Source organism: Oncorhynchus clarkii, chromosome 7 (genome assembly GCF_045791955.1).
Source record: "Oncorhynchus clarkii lewisi isolate Uvic-CL-2024 chromosome 7, UVic_Ocla_1.0, whole genome shotgun sequence".
NCBI classification, from domain to species: Eukaryota; Metazoa; Chordata; class Actinopteri; order Salmoniformes; family Salmonidae; genus Oncorhynchus; species Oncorhynchus clarkii.
The window spans coordinates 74,093,232-74,111,136 of NC_092153.1; the positions used below are offsets into that span (position 1 = coordinate 74,093,232).

At 41.5% G+C, this 17,905-nt stretch overlaps 2 protein-coding genes across 2 annotated transcripts in view; both read right to left on the reverse strand.

Annotated features, from left to right (window-relative positions):
• Nucleotides 1-2,167: 2,167 nt before the first annotated feature.
• LOC139413831 (probable peptidyl-tRNA hydrolase 2) lies at nt 2,168-14,411 on the reverse strand. The gene is made up of 7 exons (XM_071161620.1): nt 14,177-14,411; nt 12,157-12,279; nt 11,850-11,921; nt 11,660-11,734; nt 10,430-10,527; nt 10,125-10,239; nt 2,168-3,779 (listed from the first exon to the last, which is right to left on the reverse strand). The coding sequence occupies exons 2-7, from the start codon at nt 12,271-12,273 to the stop codon at nt 3,693-3,695; spliced, it is 564 nt and encodes a 187-aa protein (XP_071017721.1). The 5' UTR covers nt 12,274-12,279; nt 14,177-14,411; the 3' UTR covers nt 2,168-3,692.
• A 1,329-nt stretch (nt 14,412-15,740) lies between these two features.
• LOC139413832 (plexin-B1-like) overlaps nt 15,741-17,905 on the reverse strand; it is a 176,483-nt gene continuing 174,318 nt past the window's right edge. Inside the window, exon 37 of the mRNA XM_071161622.1 lies at nt 15,741-17,740. Coding sequence (XP_071017723.1) covers nt 17,636-17,740 — 105 coding nt within the window. The 3' untranslated portion in view covers nt 15,741-17,635. The remainder of the gene's footprint in view (nt 17,741-17,905) is intronic.

Consider the following 17,905-nt stretch of genomic DNA (forward strand, 5'->3'; position numbering starts at 1 on the left):
AGGACAGCATTGCTGTACGAGCAAGCCATTGGTCAAATAGGGCGCCGAATTTAGCTGTTGTCTATGCCAAGAGGGCGTGACTTTTTTCTAGGAAGGGTTGCTGAAGCGCATTCGGATTTTGCCATGTGTAGTTGTGGCACACGGGAGTGATCGCAAGTGTCGGTAGAATGGATTGATTCGGGAGAGAATTTTATACAAAAAGCGGACCCGTGTCTACAATATGGGGGAAATGCTCAAGTAATTAAATGAAAAGGCCGAGGATTTATTTGATTATTTTATAGAGGGATTATATTGCTTGAATGTTTTTATGTATGTATTTTCAACGCAAAGGGGAAAGCCTTCGTTTACATACCGAAACAGAGCAGCCAAACTTAGCTACACGGGGTCTCTAGTGCCCCATACCAGGGAATACGACAGAGGTCAGCCCCACCTAAAGTGTCATTGAATGGAATATGAGGTGTCGTTCTTGTAGGATCTGGCAAGGGATTGGACAGGGTTGTTCGTATTACCCCTGGTCCCTCATACCGCGCAGCCCGAATTCAAAACTGCACTCTTGAACGGGGATAGCCAAGGACACACTTCACGAAAATTCCATCTATTCGAATGGCTCGTCATTATCAATAAGGGAATTTTGGCGAGAAGAATAGGCTTTTCATGTATGTGATCAGATCGTATTTTATTATAATCAACCAACATTCGATAGCGGTTTCAGAATGTACTTTTCTTTCGATTATAGAGATTTTAGGCTACATTCTGCTGTTCGCGTTTGACCTTGTTTACGAGTATATGCAAAGCATTGATGAAGATTCCGCTTCCATTATCCTTCATCGGTTAAATAAATAACTGCGTTTGAGGATTAATGAATAGAATTAAGATTGCATGCGATTGGCTTCTTTATTTCTTATCATGGACCTGAGAGAACCATTTGGAATAGAAAAAGTCATAAATGCTAACGTTATGTTGCAATGGTTTAAAATGCGGAGACGACTGCAAAGAGAACGTTCATGTTTCTAAAATGTCTACCTTCATTTTACTCAGAAATTCTACTTTATCCAATGCAGTTTGACAGTAGGTAACAAACGTAACCACAAGCACACAAATGACATTTTAGTGAATATAACTGATATATTTGACATACGTAGTATATTTCTGCGCGATGAAAATTAAGATTGAACTGAATAAATCAAGGATTCATTCGGTTTTGTCTACATAGATCTGAGTTCCCAGCTCTTTTATAGTTGCCACTGGCCTCTTCTGGAATACTGCTCAATCGCATGGAACGTTCCAACATACATTAATTTGACAATCTATATTTAAATTTTAGAAGGGCCTTGTTATTCAGGCTGAATTGAGGGAATGAAAGACCATCCCTACATTCTTGACATACTTTTCACAGGCTGTATTTATGTATTTGGGTTCCCCTGCTCTGCTGATATCGATCCCTTATGTCGGAAACTCACGAAATGTCAGATTTGCTGAAGAGTCGGATCCAGAGTTTCCACTTGTGATGTACCGGAATAAATCAATTGGAAGCTCAACGTAAATATTTTACATTCATTTTAAAATGGAGGGCTCGAGTTTCCGACAAGACAGGAACGCGGCATTACTTGTCAAGGGTAGCTCGCTTGCTACTAGGGAAAATGCACATGAATGCCCTTGTAATTACAACTAGGAAACTTGGATATCATCTCATGGACAACGATCTTTCCCACATGCTGGCCGCGATTTCGGATTTCTTATTGCGTTCGCTCGGAACACGTGAACGGTCCAAGACATTCCTCCGATCAATCCTACATGTGAACGCGGCAGCCATTAGAGAGATGCTGTAGCGCACGTCAACCTTAACAAGTGTATTTCTATAATCTGAAAAAGCTAATCAGAATAATTACACAACTAATAAAATCATTTCACTCTAGTTTCCAAGTTTTTTCCACCCTCTATAAACCGATAGGTTGATTGCTATAGAATGTTATTGGGAAGTTGGATTCCTGTACAGAGAAGATAACCTTTGTTTCGTGGGGAGAGTTCAGAGCTGAAATGTGGCAGGGAAGAACTTCCAACATCAGTAGTTTTAATCATATTAATAAACAAATCATTGCGGTTGGGGTAGAAATGTCATTTACAAAAAATGAAAGTATAATAGGTTCAAATAAAAAAAATTACTTCACTTGGTCAGAAGTAATTTAATGGGCTCCTTGGTTTTAAAACAGGAACAAATTGTTGTGTAACACCGAAAGGTATCAAAGTGCAAACAAAATAAAAAATGGATGCAGCCATGGTGTTTTGCATGGTCTCTTTAACACAGAGGGGGAAAAAAATGTTTTCAGCATAACTGTTACATGCATGTCATGTCAGTTCCATTTAAATAATAAGACCATTCCATATTTAGTAAGACTTCAGAGCCATTTACAGTCCCAAATGGCATCACATGCTCACAAAATACGATTCATTTTTGCTTAAGTAATGAACAATGAGTTTTAACAGAAACATGTCATAGGCATCTGGTTGTCCAATGCTTAAATCTGTAAGGGCAAGAATGTATACTTTTTTATGCAGTTAATTGTTCTCCTGTAACTGCTACTCCAGCTTAGATATTTATACTGATTAGGTAGAAGTCATAGCTAGACATCTTTTAGACTACATCTTAGAGAAAGATAACACATTTACCCTCAAAGAAGTTTTAAAATTACAACATTTCACTTGTGTAAACCATTAATAAATCAGCTTGAGTACCTGTGCAAGCATCAAGTACAGCATCTTATTTTAACCCATACAATGAGTTCCTCACACTTATTTTTACGCCAAACCCCCAAGTCCAGGAATTATAACTCAGAGCAAGCCAAGTCGACCTTATCCTTTTTTGCAAGAACAGAAAACAGAGGAAAAAACTACAAAACAAATATAAAAAAACTCCAACAGTGATTGTGCGAAATGTTGATGGCATGCCACCGATTATATATGGCCTGGACGGATGCACATAAAAGCAATGGACGGCCATTTGACGTCAGTATGTAGTGTTATCATTTCTAAGGGGCAGGGTCTTTGGGGGAGAATGTCGCATACATACGTGTATACATATACACATTAGTTTACACACCGACGCAATGGTAAAGGTGTCAGTAAAGCTCTCCTTACTGATAAGCAGTAACTTTCACAGGAAGATCCTACATCTAAAAATAATTACTACATTAATATATTTTGCTGCTTGAATTACAATAACAGTATTTAACACCAAAACACTAGGTTCTATCCTTGATTTTTTTTCTTATTTCAATACACCAAATCATATTATAAAAATTGGGAGTCAGAATTATGGGATGCCATGAACTTCCAGCTTCATAAAAATTGAATACCATTCTCTCATACAGTAATGGCCATCCCTCAAATAGCTTAACTGTTCAAACTGGCTTCAACATTGTCGGTGTGAGTAACCAGTCCCTTCCTCTCGACATGAGCAACTCTATACACATCTCTTCTCCAGTCATTGGCTCGGATAGGGAACAGAAAAAAAATGGCTGAATGTTCATCTTGGTGGTTGGGTCATGTCTGGTTGTTTTACTCTTTTTTTCATTTTTTTGTTACTTTGTAGCGCTTGCATGCTGAAACCCTTCTGCTGTTAGGGGGATGCTGCCCTCTGCTGGTTGCCTCTGTGGCATTGCACAGCCCTGCACCTCCACAGCTGGTTTAGTCCCTCAGAGCAGCTTCAGACTTCCAGTGACATTGTTCACCATCTCCTCCTCCCCAACGATGGCCAGGACAGTGCGTGAGCCGGCTTCCACCTGCCAAAAATCCGGAGGTCATAGAATTTAGATTAGCATCCTTGTGCGAGGGCTGGGGGTAGGAATAGGTTGCACTCGCAAAAAAAAAAGGTGGGTGGGAAACCAGGGAAGACTAGGCATGACATTTATTGAAATAGCAAATTACTGAGTTATTAAAATGAGAAGTTTACACAAAATCCAGAAACTCCCAAGTGATTGCTTATATTGAAACTAGTTAAGTGGAGTTTCCCCCTTCTCCTTGTAGTGCTGTAATTAAAACTAGGGAAGCACAATATATCGGTATCAGCCGATATTATCTAAAAATGTAAATATCGGTCGATGTCCAGTTTAACGCTCCGATGTGCAAAACCATTATCAACGCTGACGTGCATACCTATATAATGTAGGTAGGTACATGACGCAATGAAATGTTGCGCTATACATGCAACACACCATTCTTAAACGAGCCCACGATGTCTGCTGTGTGGATCGAGCAGTCATTTGAAACAGTAAAAAAAAAAAAAGTATCTGCAAGACAACTTAACCTCTTTGATCTCTAGGGGCGCTATTTCATTTTTGGATAAAAAACGTTCCCATTTTAAGCGCAATATTTTGTCACGAAAAGATGCTCGACTATGCATATTCTTGACAGTTTTTGAAAGAAAACTCTGAAGTTTCAGAATCTGCAAAGATATTGTCTGTAAGTGCCCCAGAACTCATTCTACAGGCGAAACCAAGATGATGCCTCAACCAGGAAATGAGCAGAATTTCTGAAGCTCTGTTTTCCATTGTCTCCTTATATGGCTGTGATTGCGCAAGGAATGAGCCTACACTTTCTGTCGTTCCCCCAAAGTGTTAGCAGCATTGTGACGTATTTGTAGGCATATCATTGGAAGATTGACCATAAGAGACTACATTTTCCAAGTGTCCGCCTGGTGTCCCTGCGTCGAAATTGGAGCGTAAAGCCAGGTGCAATTATTTTTCCATTTGAGAGCAAGGAGAAACCAGGCTTCCACGAAGGATATATCATTGAAGAGATATGTGGAAAAACACCTTGAGGATTGATTCTAAACCACGTTTGCCATGTTTCAGTCGATATTATGGAGTTAATTTGGAAAAAAGTTCGCGTTTTGAGGGCTGAATTTTCGTTTTTTTTTTTTTTTTTTTTTTTTTTTGGTAGCCAAATGTGATGTACAAAACGGAGCTATTTCTAATACACAAAGAATCTTTTTGGAAAAACGGAGCATCTGCTATCTAACTGAGAGTCTCCTCATTGAAAACATCAGAAGTTCTTCAAAGGTAAGTTATTTTATTTGAAGGCTTTACTTGTTTTTGTGATAGTTGCCTGCTAAATGCTAACGCTAATGCTAACGCTAATGCTAACGCTAAATGCTACGCTAGCTAGCTACTGTTACACAAATGATTGTTTTCCTATGGTTGAAAAGCATATTTTGAAAATCTGAGATGACAGTGTTGTTAACAAAAGGCTAAGCTTGAGAGCTAGCATATTTATTTCATTTCATTTGCGATTTTCATGAATAGTTAACGTTGCGTTATGGTAATGAGCTTAGGTCTATAAATAGAATCCCGGATCCGGGTTTGGTCGTCGCAACAGGTTAAAGGCCAAACCCATTAAAGCCAAGATAATGGCACTCATTGCCCCTGACAATCAACCGTTCTCTGTCGTGTGTGATGTCTTTCGCCGACTGGTTAAGCAACCGTACACAACCACGTGCGCTATTTTTCAGATGTTGCCCTCCCTACCGGAGTTACACAGTAATAGCGTCACTGCTATTAGCTTCGCGACATGCATACTATGGAACGCCGTGTGGGTCTTTGCTTGTCAAAAAATATACAGTAGCACTGTCAAAGCTGTACAAAAAAGTCTGTAAACAAGCAAACACAGCGTTGGTAATGAAGCATCATTTGTTCGACCGCAACTTCTGGGGTACCTAGCTAGCACCAATACAACCAGCCTGAAAACAATGAACAGTAGAACCCTGCAGTCATTTACATTATTCTTAGCAATGATTTAGGAATCCTTGTGAGTAAGTATTAGCTAGGTTGCCACTTGTTGCCAATTGAAATTTAACTTAATGAAAAGCAATAGCTAGCCAGCTACTTTACCCTGTTGCCCAAAACATTATAAGCAGCCAGCTAGCTTCATCTGGCTAGCGAGGCTTGACCACACCGGGTTTTGTGTTGTGAAGCTAGCCACAATAAGGATTAGCCACAATAGTGGACTTTGCGGTTAGCCTTCAAAATAAAAGTATGTCATTGACAGTAATGCAAATAGTAGAATTATGCCATACTTGTATTTTGAAGGCTAACCGCAAAGTCCACTATTGTGGCTGATCCTTATTGTGGATAGCTTCACATTGACGGTTCGACCACCACTAATCAAATAAGAACGGTCTTATAAAATGGGGTTATTTTAGATGACACCTAGCTATATAGTTAGCTAGCTATTTATTAGCTTCAGGACATACATACTATGGATAGTTAGCTAGCTAACTATATAGCTACTGAAACAGATTATCGTTTTGCTGTTTTTGGGGAAGAACATTGTTTGCATCCATGAGCTAGCTTTTTTTTTTAAAATGACAGCACTGTAGGTGCGCGAGACAACTTGACCAGCATCATGGCATATGTATCGATGAATCGTTGTGACATGAAATACGAGTGAGTGTAATCTATGTGTAATAACTACATAAAAAAACTGTATGAACCCGTTAAATTATTATGTGACGTGCAGTCATATTCAGGTCCTGACACGCCAAATAGTGTTAAATAGTATATTTTTTGACACGCGTTCAATATCAATCCTGGTTGAAAATGAAATGACTGAACAACGAAACAGCACAGCAACTAAGTGCAAGAAATAGGTTGATTATTTTACTGGTACTGGGGACATATGTAAATGCCAACAAAATAACTTTTTGGTCAGTGTGTGTGTGTCTGTAAACTTTATTTAACTAGGCAAGTCAGTTAAGAACAAACTCTTATTTACAATGACGGCCTACCCCGGGCCAAACATGGATGGCGCTGGGCCAATTGTGCACTGCCCTATGGGACTCCCAATCACGGTCGGATGTGATACAGCCTGGATTCGATAACTGTACTAGAATGTTAAAAAATATATCGGTATCGGGTTTTTGGCAAGGAAAATATTGGATATCGACCAAAAATGTCATATCGGTGCATCACTACTTGAAACAGCTGCATAAACAGGTCACATGACTCCTGACGCTGCTGGATGCAGACCTTGCTCTGCTTGGTTGCCAGGGTATTTATGATTCAGAAATCCGTGAAGTGTGGACAAATTAGTTTTATTGAAAGCTTACGGGCCGGGCCGAATAGAGCCATTTGTCAAAAGTACTAACGGTTTTGAGTCAGGAAATGTGTACTTTACTAACTAAAACATTAGCGATTACTTGAAATAATTATAATGTAGCCGACTGCCACAGCAGCAGAGATGGGTAACAGCACGTGTGCTCTCTGGGGTAATAGGAGCAGTTTGCTTTTGCGACCACAGGATTTTGCAGCCCTAAATCCGGCCTCCTGTAAAAATTAAAATCAGGCTTCCCCCCAAAAAAACTAATTGGAGACGCACCCCTGTTCCAGCTGGGCCAAATGGAAAGTTATCTAACGAGTTAGTAGCCTAGATAAGTGATCATTCAATAAAGTACATTTTATCATAAACCTGATCAGGACTGTTAGTGGGATTATGTTTTCACATTAGCCCAGAACACTATATAGCCTATGTTTATTTATCACAATGTTTTTGGGATATTCTATCCTGCAACGCAAGGTGACACAATGTCCAGGGTCTCCCCCACGATGTGCTGTTGTTACTCATTTCCTCTGCTGTGGCAGTTGGCTCCATAAAATAATCGCAAATGTTTTAGGTGGAAAAGTACACATTTCCTGACTCAAAACCGATTTCTGTACAAAGAATTCACTGGCAACAAAGCAGAGCGAGGCCTGCATCCAGCAATGTCACGAGTCACGTGACCCGTGTTTGCAGCTGTTTCAGTACAGCAGTCCAGGAAGAGATCTAATTGTATTTGTCACATGCTCTGAATACCGTGAAATGCTTACTTACAGTGGGGCAAAAAAGTATTTAGTCAGCCACTAATTGTGCAAGTTCTCCCACTTAAAAGATGAGAGAGGCCTGTCATTTTCATCATAGGTACACTTCAACTATGACAGACAAACTGTGGGAGCAATTATTAGGAAATGGAAGACATCAAGGGAGATTAATAGTGGTCTTGTATCTGGGGCTCCACGCAAGATCTCACCCCGTGGGGTCAAAATTATCACAAGAACGGTGAGCAAAAATCCCAGAACCACACGGGGGGACCTAGTGAATGACCTGCAGAGAGCTGGGACCAAAGTAACAAAGCATACCTATCAGTAACACACTACACCGCCAGAGACTCAAATCCTGCAGTGCCCGACGTGTCCCCCGGCTTAAGCCAGTACATGTCCAGGCCCGTCTGAAGTTTGCTAGAGAGCATTTGGATGATCCAGAAGAAGATTGGGAGAATATCATATGGTCAGATGAAACCAAAATATAACTTTTAGTAAAAACTCAACTCGTTGTGTTTGAAAGACAAAGAATGCTGAGTTGCATCCAAAGAACACCATACCTACTGTGAAGCATGGGGGTGGAAACATCATGCTTTGGGGCTGTTTTTCTGCAAAGGGACCAGGACGACTGATCCGTGTAAAGGAAAGAATGAATGGGGCCATGTATCGTGAGATTTTGAGTGAAAACCTCCTTCCATCAGAAAGGGCATTGAAGATGAAACGTGGCTGGGTCTTTCAGCATGACAATGATCCCAAACGCACCGCCTGGGCAACGAAGGAGTGCCTTCGTAAGAAGCATTTCAAGGTCATGGAGTGGCCTAGCCAGTCTCCAGATCTCAACCTCATAGAAAATCTTTGGAGGGAGTTGAAAGTCTGTGTTGCCCAGCAACAGCCCCAAAACATCACTGCTCTAAAGGAGATCTGCATGGAGGAATGGGCCAAAATACCAGCAACAGTGTGTGAAAACCTTGTGAAGACTTACAGAAAACATTTGACCTCTGTCATTGCCAACAAAGGGTATATAACAAAGTATTGAGAAACTTTTGTTATTGTCCAAATACTTATTTTCAACCATAATTTGCAAATATTTTTATAAAAAATCCTACAATGGGATCCTACAAAATAGGATCCCATTACAAGATTTATTTTCTTATTTTGTCTGTCATAGTTGAAGTGTACCTATGATGAAAATTACAGGCCTCATCTTTTTAAGTGGGAGAACTTGCACAATTGGTGGCTGACTAAATACTTTTTTTGCACCACTGTACAATACCTTAACCAACAATGCAGTTAAGAAAATAGAGTTTAGAAAATACTTCATTTAGAATAAAATAATCACTTGAGTTTCTGGATTTTGGGTCAACGTCTTTAATTGATGCAGATTATTATATTTAACGCTGGAAGTTTATTTTTCCCCTTGTCATCTACAGAACATTCTGAACATAAATCCCTGGTGTAATGTCGGTCATTCTTTTCTCAACTTCATTGTACAATTTGCAAGTATGTACCCGTCTGATCCTGCCTCACAAAACAATACATTCTGGTTATAAAAAGACAAGCATTCTTGTAGTCTTCAACTATCAAAGGATAACTTCTGTGGTAGTGTAAAACCACCTTAACTAATCATTATGTATCAACACATTATCAGAGGCACTGCAACCTGTTTGAAAAAGTCAATGTTTTCCAAGGTTGGCATATGTCAACAAATGCAACCTACGTGCGGACATCTATCAACCGGCAGTTGACCTATTCAGTGTTTATGTACAGCTTATAAAATATGTAATGGGGTACCCTTCATAGAGTATTGACCATTTTTAATTGGCTGTTGCAATCTTTGTCAGCAAGTTGTTTCCTTTTTTTGTGAATCTTTGTGAACGCATCCGCCCCTCTCAAGTGTAATTTAACAGTTTCAATTTGCAATGGTTTTGTATCAAAGTGTGAACCGCTTACCTACCTAAATCCCAGTCGTCATTAAGGCATGTTAAACTAGACGAACACGGCCCGCCCTGCCAAATCGTTCTCTTCAAATAATGCCTTCTGAACAACAGGCAACCACAGCATTGTCAACAGTGTAGTCTATGGCATTGGCAGCCCTACTGATAGTCAAACTCAATACTAATAATGGCTGTGCGTGTCTCTGTAAGCAGGTGCTACAGAGTTACGTGGAACCGGAATGGTGGTGTGTGCACCTGTGCTGCTGTGGAACCATCATTGTGGCACATGTGCCTGTAAGCAGGTGCAGCAGTGTAGCCGCGATGGAGGCGCATGTCTCACCTGGGTGCGTCCGGCATCCTGGACCAGGTATGTGGGCAGGCTAAGGCTCATGGCCAGGGCCTGCAGCTCCAAAAGGTGGGCCATGTTGGTCCCCTGCACCACCACCTTCTTCGCCCTGCACACCACACAAACACACATGTAGATATCCTTCTGTGCATACTGTAGAACAGCCAGATGGTGGCATTGCCATTACCAGACATCATTATGGTGTTTTAAAAGCGTCTGGCTGTCTTAATCTGATCCAATTTGATCAGCAGTATGACGTCTCAAATAATGCCCTAATGAGGAAGTGGTCCGGTCCTTACCCGCCATGGTCCCACTTCCAGGCCATCTCCCTCCAGCTGTTCTTCTCCTGCAGAGCCTGGTAGAGCCCCACAGCTGCGTGGCCCACCTGCGCAGCCAGCTATACAACAAACACTTTCAGTTAGAAGAAATTAAACACAAAACCTTTTTTTAGCAATATGGGCAAACTGGGATTTTTTTGTACACCTGGTTCACAAACTACACCAAAACAAGCATACTAGCTCGACAAAACACCACATTCCAACCCTTTTTCTTAAAGCTCAGACACACTGGGGCCTCCCGAGTGGCGCAGCGGTCTAAGGCACTGCTAGAGGCGTCACCACAGACCCGGCTTTGATCCCGGGCTGTGATTGGGAGTCCCATAGGTCGGTGCAAAATTGACCTAGCGTCGTTCGGTTTAGGGGAGGGTTTGGCCGGGCTTTACTTGGCTCATCGCACTCTAGCAACTCCTTGTGGCGGGCCGGGCGCCGGCAGGCAGACCTCGGTCGTCAGTTGAACAGTGTTTCCTCCTACACATTGGTGCGGCTAGCTTCCAGGTTAAGTGGGCAGGTGTTAATTAAGTGGAATTTGGCAGGTAATGTTTCGGAGGACGCATGACTCGACCTTTTACTCCCGATCCCATTGAGGAGTTGCAAAGACCTTAAAGTCATCAGCGACTTAACTACCTAGCAATTTTAACTAGCAAGATGACAACAAAAAACATTGAATTCACTCTCCATAATCCCATACCGCCAGTGCCAGCCCATAGCCAAATGTTTAGATTGCTAGCACAACATAGCTAGTGACACTGCACGAATAGGCAGCTGTTTCATGGAAACTAGCTAATCAATTGTGATTTAATGATGTCAATACTAGCTACAGTGGTTAACTAGCTTGGATGAAGTATTTAGTGTTGTGTGCAATGCATCTGTGCACTTAACTAGCTACCATTCCCATAGACTACATTGCATATGAAGTATGATTGGCTCATCCATGGATTTAAGGCAAAAATGCCCTCCTTTTCCTTTTTGTTGTCACTCTAGTTGGCTACCCCACGTCGGGGATTGTGCTCTCCGAATGGCTCAAAGTCAAGTTGTTGGCCACTGACGAGCATTGAAGTAGAAGTTTTAAGTTCGTCGCTACTAGGTCGGCACGCAGCAGGTACCGCTTTTGTTCTAGCAAGAGAAGGAACGGCCTCCCACTGTGATAAGTAGCTATCTGCAGTCAGACGGTGTTTCATGCTTTACACGGACCTTTCCCACACCCATGGCCAGGTCCATGTTCACCACAAACACCATCTTGAACATGAGGTCGTCGTCTCCTTCCTCCTGAGGGGACGAGAGAAAGCGAGAACGAGAGACATTCAGGGTGGGCTCAGACACGATACAGGAGAGGTAATGTACCAACTTGTACCTGTGCAAACTAAGGCTAGCTTATGGGCACCTCATTCTCCAGCTTGTTAAAGTAGTACATGGCAGCCTCCTCAGCAGACACGTTTCGGGTGTGCAAGAGTGCCTGTGGAGGGGTAGACATGGAAAATATCCCAAAATAAGGACTTTGAATAGATCTGTATTAGGTGGATTAGCAAAGTCAATCATAAGTACAGTACTCCTTAGTCATTATGAATGCATTAGTAAGGAGAGGGATATTTCATCAGCGAACAGAGATGATCAAAGAGGAAATTTGCACAATATAGTGCAGATCATCTCTCAGGAAATGTAAGAGAACCTGTATGCAGTAATTAACCCACTTGCTTGGCAGCCTCCTCAGGGATGTCCAGCTCTCGCAGCTGCTGCAGGTACACAGGGTTGACCTCCTGAGAGCCAGAACCTGGGCCCGTCTGCTGCTGCTGCTCGGAGGGCTCCATAGTTAGCTGGAGCAGGACCACGTTGGATTAAAGTCAGTTTAATATGTTGCGGCATTAAAATAAATATACAGTACACCGTAGCATATTTCTTCAACAGTTATGTTGTGTAGAAACAAGTAGCTGGGTCTTTCAGTGCCTGTCTTTCCTGTGCACCATGAATTATGGTAGAATAGCTACTATTATGAGAACACGCTAGCAATCTAATACACTCAACACAAATATAAAACGCAGCATGTGAAGTGTTAGTCCTATGTTTCATAAGCTGAAATAAAAGATCCCAGAAATGTTCCATGCGCACAAAAAACTTCTAAATGTTTGTGCACAAATGTGTTTGCAGGCATGCTGACTGCAGGAATGTCCACCAGAGCTGTTGCCAGAGAATGTTATGTTAATTTCTCTACCATAAGCCACCTCAAACGTTATTTTAGAGAATTTGGCAGTACGTCCAACCGTCCTCACAACCACAGACCACGTGTAACCCCACCAGCCCAGGACCTCCAAATCCGGCTTCTTTACCTGCAGGATCATCTGAAACCAGCCACCCAGTCAGCTGAGGAGACTGTGGGTTTGCACAACCAAATAATTTCTGCACAAACTGTCAGAAACAGTCTCAGGGAAGCTCATCTGTGTGCTTATCATCCTCACCAGGGTCTTGAACTGACTTCAGTGGACAAATGCTCAATTTCGATGGCCACTAGCACACTGGAGAAGTGTGCTCTTCATGGGTGCAACCCAGTTTCAACTGTGGGAGAGCAGTTTGCTGATGTCAATGTTGTGAACAGAGTGCCTCATGGTGGCGGTGGGGTTACGATATAGGATTGCATTGTATCGATGGCAAATTGAATGCACAGAGACACCGTGATGGCCATTCATCCTCCACCATGATAAATGCACAGCCCCATGTGGCATGGCCTGCATACTCCCCAGACATGTCCTCCATTGAGCATGTTTCGGATGCTCTGGATCAACATGTATGACGACAGCGTGTTCCAGTTCCTGCCAATATCCAGCAACTTCACACAGCCATTGAAGAGTGGGACAACATTCCACAGGCCACAATCAACAGCCTGATCAACTCCATGCGAAGGAGATGTGTTGCGCTGCTTGAGGCAAATAGTCACACCACGCCCCTACTTTCTTTGAAAGGTATCTACTCCCAGTTATGTGAAATCCATAGATTAGGGCATAATATATTTATTTAAATTGACCGATTTCCTTATATGAACTGTAAATCTGTTAAATTGTTGCCTATTGGTTTGTTTTTGTTCAGTAAGGATCTAGCTAGTAGACTGGCATTGAGGGCAGCTATTAACAACTACTTAGGCATTGACACACCTCGAAGCTAGTTAGCCAAGTACTCTTGCTAGTAGTGAACTAATATTCTAGTTAGCTACCTAAATCATTATGTTGATATCCCAATTACAGTGATACCCTAATTATATACATTGCCAGATATCTAACGGTTATCTGTAGGCCTGTTTGGTGGGTAACGTTAGGTAAGTTACGTTAGGTAGTTAGTCAATTACTGAGACAGAGTAGCTAAATGGCTAAGGTTAGCGTGAGCTAATCTCATATCACGACGGAACAAACTCTCAAAGTGGCAACTCGATTGTGGGATGACAGCTAGTTAGTTACATATTTAACGATGACCACAAGACGGTAGCTAGCTTGTTATTTAATGCCAAATAGAAAACAAACCGTAGCTAACATAGCCAAGCTAAATGAACTAGCAGGCATTCAAAAATATTATTTAACAGTACGTTAGCTAACAGCTGGTTGCATTTGCTATCGTGTAACATATTGTTTGCTAGCTATGTATTATTTGATTTCCCTGCAAGCTCTTAACGTGGCTAACTAGGCAATTTAACTAGCTTACTGTAAAGATTGCGCCAGCCACTCCTACCTGCGTTGCGTTGCTAGCTTGTCAGCTACAATCCTTTGAATTAGTGGGATGGGAGTGCTTGCTTGCAAACCAATATCCACTCTCGCCTTTCACTGCGATGAAGCCAGGTTGTTGACTGCAGATGACTTGTTCATTAAAAGATGGGCGTGTTGTGGTTTCACGTCTTTACACCATTTTGGGCAAGGTTCGCTTTTTTTTCGTTGTACGGTACCGGATTGCGTCAGTATTAAAGTCCTCCTCACATCCGGTTCTACAAAAATTATGGATCGTGTGAAACAAGAGCATCAATTATTTCTTCCGTCAGAAATGTCTAAACGTTTCGTAACGAAACTTCGTTGAAGGAGTTTCCCATGCATGTTGCTTTGGAGCAACATGTGGCATGTTGACCGCCCTCATTGATTTATGTTGCATATGGTGTGTGAAGAAATTAGGTTGATTATTTCTGTTTCATGAAAGGACACTGCTTTTGTCAGATCATACTTTTTGTAACAGGAAAATAGTTAAAAATCAGTTATAGTCATAACGTCTTCCACATTTCCTCGCGCTGGTCTGAAAACAATATGGTGAATGTCTACCGATTTGCTCTCATACTGCTCCAAGTATTTAATGTCATTGTAGACAAAGAAGAATCAAGTAATAGACTAATTCCCTTCACTTGAAATCTACTCCATATGAGACAGATGTAGACAAAGACCATATGATTTTACAAATACTTTATTAACTCACCATATGTAGGAATTTACACTCTTATTAAAACAGCAGGTTAAGTCGCTACAAGTTACATTATTCAATCATTATGTACAACTATATTAACAGACAAAATAAAAATCAACCTTAAAGTGCTCCTTGCAGAGCCTGCTCTACATAGCTACATTTATACAGTCTAACAATAGTTTTCCTTCAAATGACCACCACCTGCTCTCTTCACCATTATTAGGCTTCATACATAATACTAGTCTACATTGAAAGCATATGACAATACAAATTGTCCATTGAAAAATAGTGTGATGTTAACCAATAAGCTACTATGACTCGTTTATGCTGTGCAATCTAGGGACAATGGCAGTGAACAGGAAAATGCATCAAACTGGAGAACCCACACAATAGCATGCAACGCATAAACTACATACACTTTCATCTCTTCAAAATTATTATCAAAATAGGACAAAACTGATTATTTGATTGGGTTTTACAGTTTAATGACCAATCTGCTGACTCATTGTCAGCCTCTTATTGGTGTCTACTCACTAGAAAGCCAACAGTGCACCCGCATATAAAGATATAGCCTACCACATGGGTAGTGTTAAATGTCTTCATCCATAAGTCTAACATCAGTTATGTGTCGTTAACATACATGCAACACCTCCAATTCGTGTGATAACGTTCTTGGTACATAGCTTTACCAAAATATTTAATCACAACTTCAAACCATCAAGCTCTGTGGGATAGAATGATTAGTCTAGGTTTCTGTCCCAAATGGCACCCTATTTCCTACATAAGGCTCTAGTCAAAAGTAGTGCACTATATATAGGGACTAGGGTGCCATTTGGGATACAAGAATGACGCTATAGTCTAATAGAGAATGCAGAGATGAGCAAATTATGAATAACACAACCCATGGGTAAATCATAAGAAAACGAGTTTCGGTAAAGTTCAGAAATGGCAATGTAGTTATAATTCTAATACTTAATCAAACGTTGCAAAATGTGACTAGGTCAAAGTATCTTCTGTGAAACCTTATAGACAGTTAAAACAGCAGTGTTAGAGAACAAGTTCAACAAACGTAGGAGCTGTCGCCATCTTGTGTTCAATAGAATAACTGCAATACACATATCAACGGCGCAGTTGCCAATTGTCAGATAAATAAGCTACCTCACAACAGCACAAACTGAGAACATGATTCAATAGACTTTTCTTGGTTGAAAAACAAAAGTTATGTTAAAAATGTACAACAAGGAAAGCTGTATGAACGTACACCATAAAATACTGTGGGACACATGTTTTAAATATATACAATTCTACAGTTGAGATTTGTTTGTTTAATCTATGATCTAGTGTCCCTCCAGTGACTGTTACCCTTTAAAAACATCAAAACATTCACACGGTCACCTATTTCCAGTACCTTTTGAAAAGACTGCTTCTTTGCTTTCAGTATCATTCTTTCTTTAGTCCTGCAGAGCGTGAGCTGTAGCCTCTTTCCGATAGCTATTCATTTCAACTCTGACATTAACATCTTCCTCCCATTCAATACCATAAAGAGGAACACAGATTTGTATAGACTCGGGAGCTACCTGAAAAAGCGGAATGGCAATAATTACACATTTAAAAAAACATTAAAAAAGAAGAGTCGTCTCAAGAGTGTCATGATTGAGTGAACTCTGTGTGTGTGTGTGTGTGTGTGTGTGTGTGTGTGTGTGCGTGCGTGCGTGCGTATGTGGCATTTGTCCACTACTCCGAAAGATACTACGTGTACTTATGATTTGGACGGATATGGAACAAAGCTACTGTTTTGACATAAAGAGAGTCAGAGGGAGAGAGCAATCTGGTTTAACCTAGCAGACAAATCGCGAAACACAAGAAAAAGCTTCAGGGTTAAAGAAATAAGAGGATAACTTGAATTTTTAGGTGAGTAAAAGGAGGTAGAGAGTGCCGATAACTTATAAGACTCAAGCCCCTAGGAAAGGTACTGTATGCAACTGCATTAATTGGTGACAATGTAATATCTAGAGAATGTTTATTAAATGCTAATAAAACGTTTCACTCCACATTTCATGTGGAAAGGGATGTTGTGTCTTGAATGAGGGGGGAAACCAGAATGGTCCCTTCCAACTCTCGCTCACACTTGCTCTCCATCTAGCTACAACCAGCATTTTGATAGACATAAGACTTCCATTCATTCATATGAGACTTCAGATTGTTGACTTCAGCACGTTTCCATTGACACATCATGTAACGTCCGGATCTCCCAAGCCCCTTCTTCTAGTTCCACAGAGAGTTCTACAAGAGAAGCAGATGCCACAATGTTGTCCAACTCAGGGCTGAAGGGTGAACGGGTGGGACATACAAACGAAGGCTCCTCGTCTGTTTGTGTGTGTGTGTCTCCCTTTATCTTTCCCTCCTGTCTTGTCCACAGTGGAGAGTATACCACCACCTCTAGAGAGTTTCACGTGTTCTGCAGCCCAATACACCACATCCCCTTTTCAACCCCCTGGGTGACTTGTGTGTGAACAACAGTCACTCATTGCTCCTTAATGTGGAAAAGGGGTGGGGTGTTTGGGGTCCTTACCCCTAGAACCATACTTCCCCCTCTTCTGACAGGAGGGGGATTTTGTGTTAATCCGTCTATTGGTCCGGTCTGCCCATCCTCCTAACCCACCCTCTGAGTTTCCCTCCCCCACTCCTGTGGGTCTCTTAATGTGCTCCCCTCTGCCGGCGTGGTCTTGGTCAGTGGTTTCACTGTCACAAGTCAGTGACTTTGTTCTCTACGGCTGCAGCGATCTGCTGGAGCCGGTAGCCCAGCTGCATCTTTTGGGCCGTGCTGTCCTCTTCTAGGGCCCCGATGATCTGAGAGAGAGCAAGGAAGGGATGGAGAGGGATGAAGAGAGAGCGAGAGAGTTAGATGGAGGGAGAGACGGAGATGGAGTGAGTGAGAGGGGGTGGAGTGAAAGACAGATGTAAGTATAAACCAAAAGACACAGCTCTGATGTGTCATTCCATCCAACCACACAA

What these genes read in the sequence shown, in the direction of transcription:
- LOC139413831 (XM_071161620.1), bottom strand. Translation starts at nt 12,273, where the DNA reads ATGGAGCCCTCCGAGCAGCAGCAGCAGACGGGCCCAGGTTCTGGCTCT. An exon ending in TTAACAAGCTGGAGAATGAG is followed by an intron (nt 11,735 to 11,849) that starts GTGCCCATAAGC and finishes TCGTCCCCTCAG; the next exon opens with GAGGAAGGAGACGACGACCT. An exon ending in AGGATGCCGGACGCACCCAG is followed by an intron (nt 3,780 to 10,124) that starts GTGAGACATGCG and finishes GATTTTTGGCAG; the next exon opens with GTGGAAGCCGGCTCACGCAC.